Source organism: Spodoptera frugiperda, chromosome 30, assembly GCF_023101765.2.
Source record: "Spodoptera frugiperda isolate SF20-4 chromosome 30, AGI-APGP_CSIRO_Sfru_2.0, whole genome shotgun sequence".
Lineage (NCBI taxonomy): Eukaryota > Metazoa > Arthropoda > Insecta > Lepidoptera > Noctuidae > Spodoptera > Spodoptera frugiperda.
Genome location: NC_064241.1, coordinates 9276465 through 9289041, shown reverse-complemented (window position 1 = coordinate 9289041; position 12577 = coordinate 9276465). Strand labels below are relative to the sequence as shown.

At 35.5% G+C, this 12577-nt stretch overlaps 1 protein-coding gene across 1 annotated transcript; it reads right to left on the bottom strand.

The window, feature by feature from the left end:
• Nucleotides 1-7005: 7005 nt before the first annotated feature.
• On the bottom strand, nucleotides 7006-8415 carry LOC118270122 (homeobox protein Hox-D3a-like). The gene is made up of 2 exons (XM_035585582.2): nucleotides 8347-8415; nucleotides 7006-7668 (listed from the first exon to the last, which is right to left on the bottom strand). The coding sequence occupies exons 1-2, from the start codon at nucleotides 8413-8415 to the stop codon at nucleotides 7006-7008; spliced, it is 732 nt and encodes a 243-aa protein (XP_035441475.2).
• Nucleotides 8416-12577: the final 4162 nt, after the last annotated feature.

The window sequence follows — 12577 nt, the reverse complement described above, 5'->3', positions numbered from 1 at the left end:
GTATTCTGGTAACCGCTATTCGAATTTTGAATAAAAATTTAAAAATTTAAGGGGGCACTCCATACATGGAACTGATATTTTTTTTTCATCTAACATAACCGTGACGGGTGTCTATGAATAGGGCTTTAAAAAGACATTAAGGTTTCTCAAACCACTTTTTGTCAAAATCAATCGTTTGAAAGATAGACGCTTCCAAAGTGGAAAAATGAGTTTCTAACTTTTAAAATAAGAGAGTGAGAAAACTAAATAAAGTATATGCTTAAATTAATTAAATATTTAATTTGAATTTTGATTTTAATATAGTGTAATTTATTCTTTATTGTATTTGTATGTTTTTTACGTTTATTTCTATGTTTTTTCTAAATTTTGATTGATTTGTTTGTTTTGTTACATTTATTCTAATTTTAATTAAATTTGGAATTTCGTGCTTTTGATTGTGATTATGATCTGACTTTTGATTTTGATTTGGATTTAAATTGATATTAATATTAATGTTTAATTAATCTGGATTGTAATATTGATAGTAATTTTTATTTATTTATTTGACTAATAATTTCGATTTTAATTCTTGATTGTTGCTTTGTTTTGATTTTAATTTTGATTTATGATTGTTGTTTTGATTGTAATTTTGAATTCGATTTTGTTTTGGTTTTTAATTTTTTTAATGTTTCGATGTGATTCTAATTATTTTCCTATTGTAGATAAATTATGGTTTTTGTATGTTTTACATCTCTATGTTAGTATATTAGGCTTTATTTGTATGTGCTTGTGGCACATCTTATTTGTTCATGGGGCATGCGGTGCTAACCTGTAATAAATTGTTACACTAACCTAAGATATTACATAATTACTTTAATTGTTATCAGTGTAAACAATTGTTGGTTGGCCAATAAACAAAAATAAAAAAATAAAATAAAAAAATAAATAAAAATTATTATTATTTTCAACCAAATATAAATGAAGATATGTCATTCATACAAACACTATGTAAAACCAAGTTCTTTTATAATTATGTCATCTTCTTGCTGCTAACCCTTCATGGGCGAGTCCAACTCGCATTTGGCCGGTTTTTTAAGAAATACAATTATCAAAATTTTACATAAAATTCAAAAAAAACATGTTTTACATAGACAGCTTTTTTAACTTGACGCGATGATATCATAACACACATAGCAAATAGCTATTTGAAGGTCGGCAACAGATTTCCTAAAAACTCTTGCATCATCCGAAGCAACTTGCAACTGGTCCGACACGGCATTAAATATTTAGTCTGGCCATAAATACTATTACCTGTTACACTTAAAAATGTGCTCATTGCAGTGCGAAGCGCGCTCGTATACGGTCGCGTTTACAAAACTCGCGAATCGCGCGGCACTAGCCGCAGCCTGCCTTACTATGAGTACCCAACCACTCATAGCCAATGAGTTGCCGGCATTTATTCAGCATGCCATCGACACGATGGATGAGGTTAGCATCTTGCAAATCTGCAAATCTAACTTCAAGGAGGAAGACATAAGTAGCGACCAGTTCGCCGAAGAGAGTGAACGGAAAAAAGTGTGCAAGACATTATCACCTTGCTGAAGGTGACAGATCCTGACGACGTGCCTGCATTCGTGGCAAAGGAATTGCACAAGCTGCCCCCTGTCACCTTTGATAACGTCGACGTTACCAGGCTACTCAAGGACATCATATCCTTGAAGACAAGCCTGGCTGAGGTACAGTCCAAGCTGATGCCATCAGAAAATACCATCGGAGAACTCCGTGCGGAACTATTGGCATTACGCGACACTGTCGTTGTAAGTGGGTTACCAACACTGCGCACCGATGACGCCAACAAATACCGCGGTGCAGCTAATGCATGTTAGCAGTTTTGAGTCATCGCCACGTGCGGGCGCTGCAGTGATGCTGAGTCACTCTGCCGAACGGCTAGCGTCTCCGGCGCAGGCTACGACACGTGTGTGTACGTCGACCCCCAAAAGAGGGTAAGCAGGTTCAACAGGGCGAAAAGCCAACACGCCATGATAATTTGGAGTCCCTAAAAGAATCTATACGATTGGCAGTGAAGAATTTTTCCATGGAAAGAGTGCGTGCTTCTATTGATAACTGGCCTCAACGTTTAAAGGACTGTATTGCAGCCAATGGAGACCACTTCGAATAAGCTTTTTATATTTTTAATTGTTGTATATTTATGTATTAAACTAACACACTGTTAAAGTAATAAACGTTATTTGCAGTTAAAAATATTTTTTTATTTATTACAATATTCATGGCAAGACTAGGTATAGCGGTGATCAAGTTATTCCAGGTAATATTGGGATATTTTAGTACTGTATTTTGGTGGGACTTCAGATATTTGTGTCTGTAATGTTGTATGAAGTAAATTTTGAAACTTTTAATTTTATTTAAATCATATGAGTGATCTCCATACTGTAAATAAAATTATAGTTATCTCAGCTTTTTATATTATACGAGTACATGTATGCACTTTTATAATGTGTAGGTACGTGCTATAAAATCCACAGTCGGGGTAGATCATTAAATTACTCCTAATGAATACTTAACTAATTATCATTAAATCCGAGAATGAATTAATCATCTCAGAGAAATAATTTAAGGGTTCGTAAGCTAATGACATCTTTAAGTATTCTAGGTACAGGTGTGGATAAAAAAAAAGTATTAAAAATGTAATATGAGTTAAATTTTGTTCGTTTATCGATAGTTTTTAATAAAATACAAAGCAAAACGGGTATTTTTATTCAAAGAAATGAAGTTATTTGACTCTTTTGTTTACTGGGAATTGAATCAATCAAACTGGTAATTGATCAAGTTCAGATTTCGTAGCTGAATAGTTTCCACGAAAAAATAAACGTTTTGTGATGTTATGGCATATTCTTCGAATTTCGACAAATTTAGATTGAATAATGGCTTATGATGGGTGTCTATAGGAATCACTACAGGCTTAGTACTTTCGGTAATAATTAAAGAGGCATTCAAAAATAATGTCTAATAATCTATTATTTACGTTTCGCTCAGACTTGAAACAAACTTTGAGAGTGTCAAAAAATTCAAGCAAAAAATGCATTTGTTATTTTTCCGGTATTCATCCTTTACGTCAACGTTTTTTCTATACATATAATAAAATCGTAGAAAAGTGCTGTCTGTACATTGAAAATAAAAATAAAAAAAATAGCAGGGGTTATTGTTATGTCGATGTCGAACCCAAAAATGTAATTAACTTTTTTTTTGTCTGTTTGTCTGTTTGTCTGTTTGTCTGTTTGTCTGTTTGTCTGTTCGTCTGTGCGCGCTAATCTCAGAAACGGCTGATCCGATTTGGATGCGGTTTTCACGAATATATTGTGGGATGCTTAAATTTACATTTAGTGTTTGTTTCATGTCAATCGGTTCATAAATAAAAAAGTTATGTCAAATTAAAGAATCACGTCGAACATTCTATGCTTATACCATTAATCTCCGCAACTGTTTGACGGATTTGGTTGAAATTTGGTACAGATATAGTTTAGAACCTTAGAAAGGACATAGGATAGTTTTTATTTGTTTTCTATCGTTTTTATTATTAGTATTTGTTGGGTATCGGCCGAGCGCTTCGGTACTGTTGTGGAAATAGTGTACTATAAGTCGTATGATTATTTGTCTGCAGTGGTCCTGCTGTTTCGTATATTCTAAATTGGTTTCGTTGTATTTGTCTATTAAAAAGTTTATTTGTTGGGTTTTCCTGGTTAAATTATTTAACGTAGGTTTAGTTTGATATCGATTATTAGTAGTTACTGTAGTTAGTTTGTTTAATAAAATTGTAAGTCTATAATTTATAAATTAATTAGATTTAAGTCGTTTCTTTTAAATTATTTAGTTTAAGCTTGGTTTGGCTTGGTATTATAGCATTGAGGATAGGTTGTAATATAATTTCTTTTTTAATTGTTATAAATTCGTAATTCGTAGCTTTCTTTAGTTCTTTAGTTTTAAGTTAGTTTTCATCTTAAGTTCGGAAAGATTATAATATTTCTTTAGTTTAAGTCCGTTTTTAAACTATTTTTTCAATGCCCTAAGTGAGTATACATCTATTAAATTCAAATGCAGAGCTCATTATGTTGATTTTTGAGGAGTTCCCTAGAATATTTTCCACATCTCATTTTTGAAGAGATCCCGCGAAATCGGGAACTATGTGGTTAAAACCAAAAATTTGCCGGAAGTCACTATTCCACACGAACGAAGTCGCGGGCTATAATAAATCTGTAGAAGGGTCAATTCTGTTCATTGAAAATATAGAAAAAATAAATAGCAGGGTGCTACTGGGTCGATACCAAACCCAAATATGTGATTATTATTTTTTTGTCTGTCTGTCTATACAGGGTTAAAGGGTAAGTCGACCTAAATCCTTTAAGACGTGATAGTTTACATCATTCCTGACTGATTTGACCATGGGACCCCATATCCCAAACTTAACCGTTTTCAAATTATCGGCATTTTAACTTTTTTGATAAAATTTCCCATTTTTTTGGCTATTTCTCCCTTGTTTTGTCTTTGGTGGCTAAATTTTGTTTTGTTTTTGCTTTTTTGTGTAGTAGATTAGTTGCTTTATTATTTAGAAAACTAAAACTGTAAATAACTGTACCAACTGAGTCGTAGCAGACGATCGAATGTTAAAAAAGTAAATAAATTTGTGACAAGTTGTTTTTCTTTGTAAGATATTTAAAAAAAAGTCTATGACAACTGTTCTGCAAATGTGCGTTAAAATATCTACAATTCTTCAGCTTTCTGATAAGGTATAACATGATAGGGAATAATTTGAATTCTTTGCCAAAACATCGATGAAGTACTACAAGGTAGTAATAAGAATATCAATATTTAAGCTTCAAATTTAACTTGAGTCAGATAACAAAATAAAACAAACTGGTTCACTTCACTTCAGAAGGAGTGTCAGGGAGTGGCTTTTTTTTGAGTGGAGAAAATCATCCAATGTCTTCTCCCACCTTGGGCGAGGCGAGGGAGTGTCAGACTCTTACTGACTAAAAACCACCCTGTTCCTTCTCCTGCTTTTCGAGCCGGAGCCCCGGTAAACCCGCTAGGTAGTCCGCAGCTCCGGATCAGGCATCAGCCCTACTGGGCTCCATCTGTGGTGGTCTGATGGCTCTTTGAGGCGCGCGCGGAACGCTACGCGTCGCACGCACAGGTCTGGTTCTGTTCGGGCGGTGAGCTACCCTTGCTCGCCGTCCGCAGGCCCTATTGATTACTGGACACTAATTATCCCAATAAGTGGATCGGGTGAGGCGGACCTGTACCGTGGCCAGCTAGAAGTTCAGACCTGACCCCTATGGATTTTTATGTGTGCACCTCAAAGAGCCATAAGACCAACACCGATGGGGCCCAGTAGGGATAAACTGATGCAGTTAAAAATATTTTTTTCTGACCCGGAGCTGCGGACTACCTAGCGGGTTTACCGGGGCTCCGGCTCGAAAAGCAAGAGAAGGAACAGGGTGGTTTTTAGTCAGTAAGAGTCTGACACTCCCTCTCGCCTCGCCCAAGGTGGGAGAAGACATTGGATGATTTTCTCCACTCAAAAAAAAGCCACTCCCTGACACTCCTTCTGAAGTGAAGTGAACCAGTTTGTTTTATTTTGTTATCTGACTCAAGTTAAATTTGAAGCTTAAATATCGATATTCTTATTACTACCTTGTAGTACTTCCTCGATGTTTTGGCAAAGAATTCAAATTATTCCCTATCATGTTATACCTTATCAGAAAGCTGAAGAATTGTAGATATTTTAACGCACATTTGCAGAACAGTTGTCATAGACTTTTTTTTAAATATCTTACAAAGAAAAACAACTTGTCACAAATTTATTTACTTTTTTAACATTCGATCGTCTGCTACGACTCAGTTGGTACAGTTATTTACAGTTTTAGTTTTCTAAATAATAAAGCAACTAATCTACTACACAAAAAAGCAAAAACAAAACAAAATTTAGCCACCAAAGACAAAACAAGGGAGAAATAGCCAAAAAAATGGGAAATTTTATCAAAAAAGTTAAAATGCCGATAATTTGAAAACGGTTAAGTTTGGGATATGGGGTCCCATGGTCAAATCAGTCAGGAATGATGTAAACTATCACGTCTTAAAGGATTTAGGTCGACTTACCCTTTAACCCTGTATATGTTCAGGCATCACGTGAAAACTAACGGTTTGATTTCGATGAAACTTGGTATAATTAACTTATTATCCTGGACATAAAATAGGTTACTTTTTATCCTGGAAAAATACGTAGAAAAAATCTTTATTTTTCAGTTTTATTCTGCTCAACAGTAGTAGCTCAATAGAGGGATCTCCTTAATTATTATGGGCCTTGCCGTATTTGGGTCCAATAGATATTTATAAGATGTCATTTTCACAGTTACTCAAAATGGAGAAATAAAACTTCCACGCGAAGACCGACATCCGCGCGGACGGAGTCGCGGGCAGAAGCTATTTAAAATAAATCCGGTTTTCTATAGACTAAATTAGAGAAACAAAACAAAATTTTAGCCATTCTTTGTGTTAATAAATTATTGTTGATGTATTTGCAACTGATTAAAAGCAAAACCACTTAAATGAAACCAGTATTTTTTTATTTATTGATGTTTTTGATGTCAATTCGGGATTTAATTCCAAACCAAAAATGGTGAATATCTCAGAAACTAGCCACTTTCGGACCAGGGAGTATTTTGTAGGAAATTTGTTGTATTCTCACCTGCCGAGAGGAATACGTCGATTTCAATGTCACCCTGTATATGTAAAACTAGTTTATGTCAGCAGCTTTATATACCCCAGTTCAAAATTTCATTCCGATCCCGTTTTGCCTGAAGGAGTATCAAACAAACATAAAAACGGTTTCAAACAAACATACAACGTATACAAACTATCCTATTTATAACATTAGTAGGGATGGTTTAATAAACATAACATTTGCTTTACGCTCAACAGAATATTTATTTTTAGCAAGATTAAGTAACATTACAATGAAGTTAACAGTTGATTTTCAGTCTCATTAGGCCACAAAAAGTTATACATCTCATCGGGTACAATTGGAGCTGGCAGCTCCTGTGATACCAGTAGACATCGTGCTTCTACTTGTGGAGGAGCTTGCACTTCTTCTTGGTAAGGTTGTGTCGGTATATTGCCCGGAGGAATAATGGCTTGAGTACCAAACAGGGAGTATTGAGGTTGTTGTGGCACTAAATTTGGTGTCGTCGGCATAGTTGCTTCTGGGTAACTTGGGGCCACGACCGGATAGTGCAGTATTGGCCCCTCGATATTATCAGTACTATCACTGGAAGGGCTTTGGCTCTCTGCTCGGTCCTTTTTCTCCTTCATACGGCGATTTTGAAACCAAATCTTAATGGTGGTCTCGTTAAGTTGCAATATATCGGCTAACTGGAGCCGACGTGTTCGGTTCAAAAAAGGAGCCAACTTAAACTCGTTCTCTAGTGCCGACAGTTGATCCGTTGTAAACGCGGTTCTTACACGTTTAGGCTTCTTGTTTGCGGCTGGGAGACCCTGAGGTCTCACCGCTGGCGCTGGCCATCCGGCCGACTGGCCGTTGTGCCAAATGTGCTGATTTGGCGCAGTCACTGGGACTGGCACGGCTGCACTCTGATGTGGCATCCAATGTTGGAACTGTGCACAATGGAAAAAATATATAAGTCAATGAAAAATACACATGACAAAGACAAAGTCAAAATTATTTATTTCAAATAGACCGGGAAAGCACTTTTGAACGTCTAAGCAAATGTTACCATATTAAAATAAAATGTCTGTATGTCGGTCAGTCTTTTAGTGAAGCTATTTGCTCGTTCCAAAGTGTAGATTCCTATGGAGAAGAACGAGCAAGAATCCCTTTCCAAGCAGGTTTACAGTACAATTTTTGATTATTTCGTTGGTACAATTATGTGAGAATAATGTACTGATATTCACACAATATTCAGTCAAAGAGATTGAAAAAATAATAGCATATTAAATTTATTTTTGACCAAAATGTCGCTTATTTCCTTTTAACTGTCTTATTAATATATAAATGTATTAAATATTTAATATATTAATATAATTATATCAATATAATATATTAGTATTAAAAATTAAAATTAATTATATTATTATATATTATTAAGGGTCTCAGGGCGGGAGGATTGTGGAATACCGACTCTCACGAGTCGTGAAGTAAGGCATTACACCACATTATATTATATTATTTATTTGAATAAATATACATTGTTTATGGTCTTCGATCTTAAATAAATCAGAAATCATAATATATGAAATAAATTAAAAACCAAATAAAAATTTTAATTAATTTACCGTTGGACCTGTCAAGGTTGTTGCAACGAAACCATTTTGAAACGCTGGTATTTTATTCGGTGGGTTCATCTCTCGATGAAGACTGACTGAGACGGAAAAGCACGTGAGTCGAGTAACGTATTCTGTGAAGACTCAGCTTCCAATGCACCTTTTCCTTTTTATATTCTACACTCTAACAGGGTACTCCCTGTTAGGGAGACGGGCGGCGGCCACCTTCGGGCGGCGGTGATCGCGCGACGATCTCCGGAATGTTCTATTCTTGACCATTCATGACCATTCTGATTACTCTGATTCTGTTTACTACTTTTTTTTTTAATGAAACGTTGTCCCACATTTGATTTTCTCCTGTGTCGTGGATGCGTTTACATACAATTTCAAATCCACATGACACCCAGACCCGGAACAACAATTTGTGGATCACACAAAGAATTGCTCCGTGCGGGAATCGAACCCGCTACACGTTGCACGGCAGCTAGTTGCCCAGCCACCGCGCCAACCGTGCAGTCTACTCACTACACTACATTTATGTCATACTTCTTTTTAATTAAATACAAATTTGGGCGATTACCATTTAAGGGGACTAGTAGAAACATTTAAAACAGTTTATGATTTTTGAACACGACATTTATTTATTAAAAGCATTAGCCGTTACAGTAAGTATAAGTTTATGTCTATGTCTTCAATTTGCATTGGTGTTACGTCCAACAAGTCGGTGGGTAAATCAGGAGGTGGAAGACGACTTTCAGTTTGAAACGGATGACATTTTTTTGGGGCACTGATAGTATGCTGAGTATTCATATAATAATATGGGGCACATTGTTTTGGTATAAAATTATGTAAAGACTGCATCTGATTAGCTCTTCTTTGCTTTATCTCCGAGTACTGCTGTTCAAAAAGTAGCAGGTCTTGAAAAATGTCTTCTACAGAAGACCGCGAAGTACAACTATCTTCAGAAAATTCTTGATGAACAATGGGTGAGGGATCCCCATACATGCGTGGGGATTGTTCCGATATGGAATTTTGTGAGTCCTGTTCATTTGTTGTACCTAATTGTACATACTGTTTACCTGAGTCCTGCTTATTAAGCATATTTTTTTCAAAAAAATCTTCGAAATCTTTTAAAGTGACAGTTTTAACGGAATTCACTGAACAAAGCTCAGATCGAGTATCGTTCTGTATTTTTACGGAAGGATGATATGGTTCCGATATCAAATTTTGTGAAGATTCCATATGTGTTGCTGCTCCGACAGCTGGATTTCTGTTCTGTACGTCCGAGTGTTGCTGCATATCGTGCTGCAAGTTCTGTAAATTATTATGTGAAGACTTTGAAGTAATAGTTTCTTTAGAAACCATTGGAAGATAATATTTTTGAGTAGCTCCATTAGTCCATGAGTAAAACTGATAATCAGGTATAAAATTTTGTGAACTTTGCAACTGCGCAGTTGCTGGATGTCGATACAGTAAGCTTGAGTGCTGTTGTTTATTAAACTGCAAGTCTTGAACAATTCCTTGTGGAGATGAGTTCAAACCATTAGTTCCGTGATAACTTACCGGACGAACAATAGGTTGAGTAACCCCATTCCCCCTGGGGGCACACTTATGTTGTTCTATTTGTAAATTTTGCGAGGATTGCATTTGTATAGTTGGTGCAACTGGATGTTTATAGTGTACGCTTGAGTGTTGCTGGTTAGTACACCCATACGTGGAAACAGGATGCTGACGTTGTTCCAATATAATATTTTGTCTTATTGGCGGAGTTGCGGCTGGATATGTTTGCACTTCGTCTGGGCAAGGAACCAGCAGCTCTTGTATATCTTCTGAACCATCAACTTTCTCCCTTTTTTCTTTCATGCGTCGATTTTGAAACCATATTTTGACGCTGCGTTCAGTTAGCTGTAGTGTCTCTGATAACTCTTGTCGTTGAAGTCTGGGCAAGTAAGGTACCCTCGCGTACTCTTTCTCTAGAACAATTAGTTGTTGTGTAGTAAATCCGGTTCTAACCCGTTTCGGCTTTCTTGGTACGGGTATTGGCCGTTGCACTGTTTGTGTAGGCTGTGTACTCCGCCAGGTCTGGTAGTCCAGCAAGCAATTGTGGGGTTGTCCTGGTTGTAGTTGGACTTGATTGCCAGCCACTGAAACTGGTGCGGTGGCATGTTGTGGCAATCCATATCCCGAAAACTGCGGAAAAAGTACGTATAGTTTTAAAAGTACGCTGACAGTTACACAATACATGCGTATTATCTAATTGTTGCAACACATATTATAAGGAAAAAACTGCACATATGTCCCTACAAAGCTTTAGTAATACAGGTGCGTTGCCCCCATGTAGGAAGGCTCACATCGAATGCCCACTCGATGTGAGCAATGTGAGCAAAATGGGGGCAACGCACCTCTGACTTTGACGCATGACGATCGTCTGCCGCCTAGTACATAAAAAAAATTAAAAAACAAAATCGGAATCGGAACCGAAAGTAAAGGAAAATAAAACAATTACATTACCGCTGAAGGTGTTGGGTTTATCGATCTACCGAAACCGTTACTTGTACCATGAGGCGCTGGTGGTCGGTTTGGTGGGTTCATGTTGTATCCATATTCACGAATTATAGAGTAACGTGGTCTACGAAAGCACTGTTAACAATAACATTTGACACGATTTAGCTCTTATTTATATGGTCATCTTTAAGCAAAGTGTAATTTGTAAACCGGTAAAAGTACAATTAAGTGTAATCACTAAATTAAAGTTAATACCTTTATGGATTATATTACATTAATTTGTTACTAAAAGGTTTATTTTTTTTAATAATGTGCTTTTATTTGCTACTTCAGTAGAAAAGTTGCAGGTAAGAACTTTACAATGAAGAATTGATGTTAAAGTTAATATAACATAGAGAAAGTAATGATTTTTCAATAAGCTGAGAATGTTCAAAAATTAATGAATGTGTGGAGTGTGTGGATGTGTGCAACAAATGTTATTTGTTTCTTTAAAAAAACCATAGTGGAAAAAAAAATTACATGAAAAAGGCACATCAATGGGCAAACTACCACCGTTTATTTAAAGAAAATGTGTGTCCAGCTATCTATGATGGTAATTATAAATGGTAATTTCACATATTACATTTGTCAATACAGATCGTAGATCTAATGCGATGAAGTCACTACATGATGAAATTAGCATTTATTTATTTATTTATTTAAAGTAAAATAGTATAACATTACAGTTATTACACCAAAGCGTTATACATTTCATATTATTATACCAAATTAAGTTCGGGCAAAAAATAATAAAACCATAAAAGACAAATAGTACAAAATAAAAAGAATACAAAAAGAACAAACAGTAAAGGAAAAAAAAAGATAACTTAAAAACTAAAATATACCAGTTAAGGCCAAACTATACAATAAAAAATTAAAAAACACAATTCAAAATAAAAAGTTACTGGATACTCTCACACAACTTCATGCATTGTTTACATACAGTCTTCCAGTTAGATGCAAATATATCACACTCAGGTGATGATGTCAGAAGATCATTTAACAGAGTGAGAGCATGCATTAAGAACCTTTATTTGTTTCGCCACCGCTGACGCACCTGTGCACCTGTGACGTGTGCGTCAGCGGTGGCACATTGCTGGGTTTCGGAAAATAAAGTTAATCATCATTGTAAAGGAAAGTCGTAACGCGTCTTAGGCGACCTGAAAATTTAAGCTAGATTATAAAACACCATTAATTTGTGAGGTCTATAGTCCACACAAGTTTGTAAATAAATAGTTACTAATCTGTAATTACTAATTACATTCCGTTTATAAATTACTCATTACCTATTTAATGACTGTCTTTGTCTTTTTAATTATTACTAGTTCTAAATAAATTCGGAAATCATAAGCTAATCTTATTTTAATCACCATGTAATGTACCAAAATACTTAAGGTTATAAAAAATTCTAATGATATTGTTTATTTACGTGTGGGTATTTATTTTATTTACAAATGCTGTTGCCGTGTGGTATTTTTCATAAGGGCGGATATTCATCAAATGTCTCCTCCCGCCTGGTTACGGCTGGTGTCAGACTCTTATTGATTTTTACTCATTGTATTTCATTATTCTAAAATTATCTTTTATTATGAGAAAATTGGCTTTGGAGGGCAGACGATAGCAATTGTTCTAAGTAAAGTGCTGAAATTCAGCCAAAACTAGTTATTTCAAGTTGATTTCAACCTGAAGTATAGAGTCT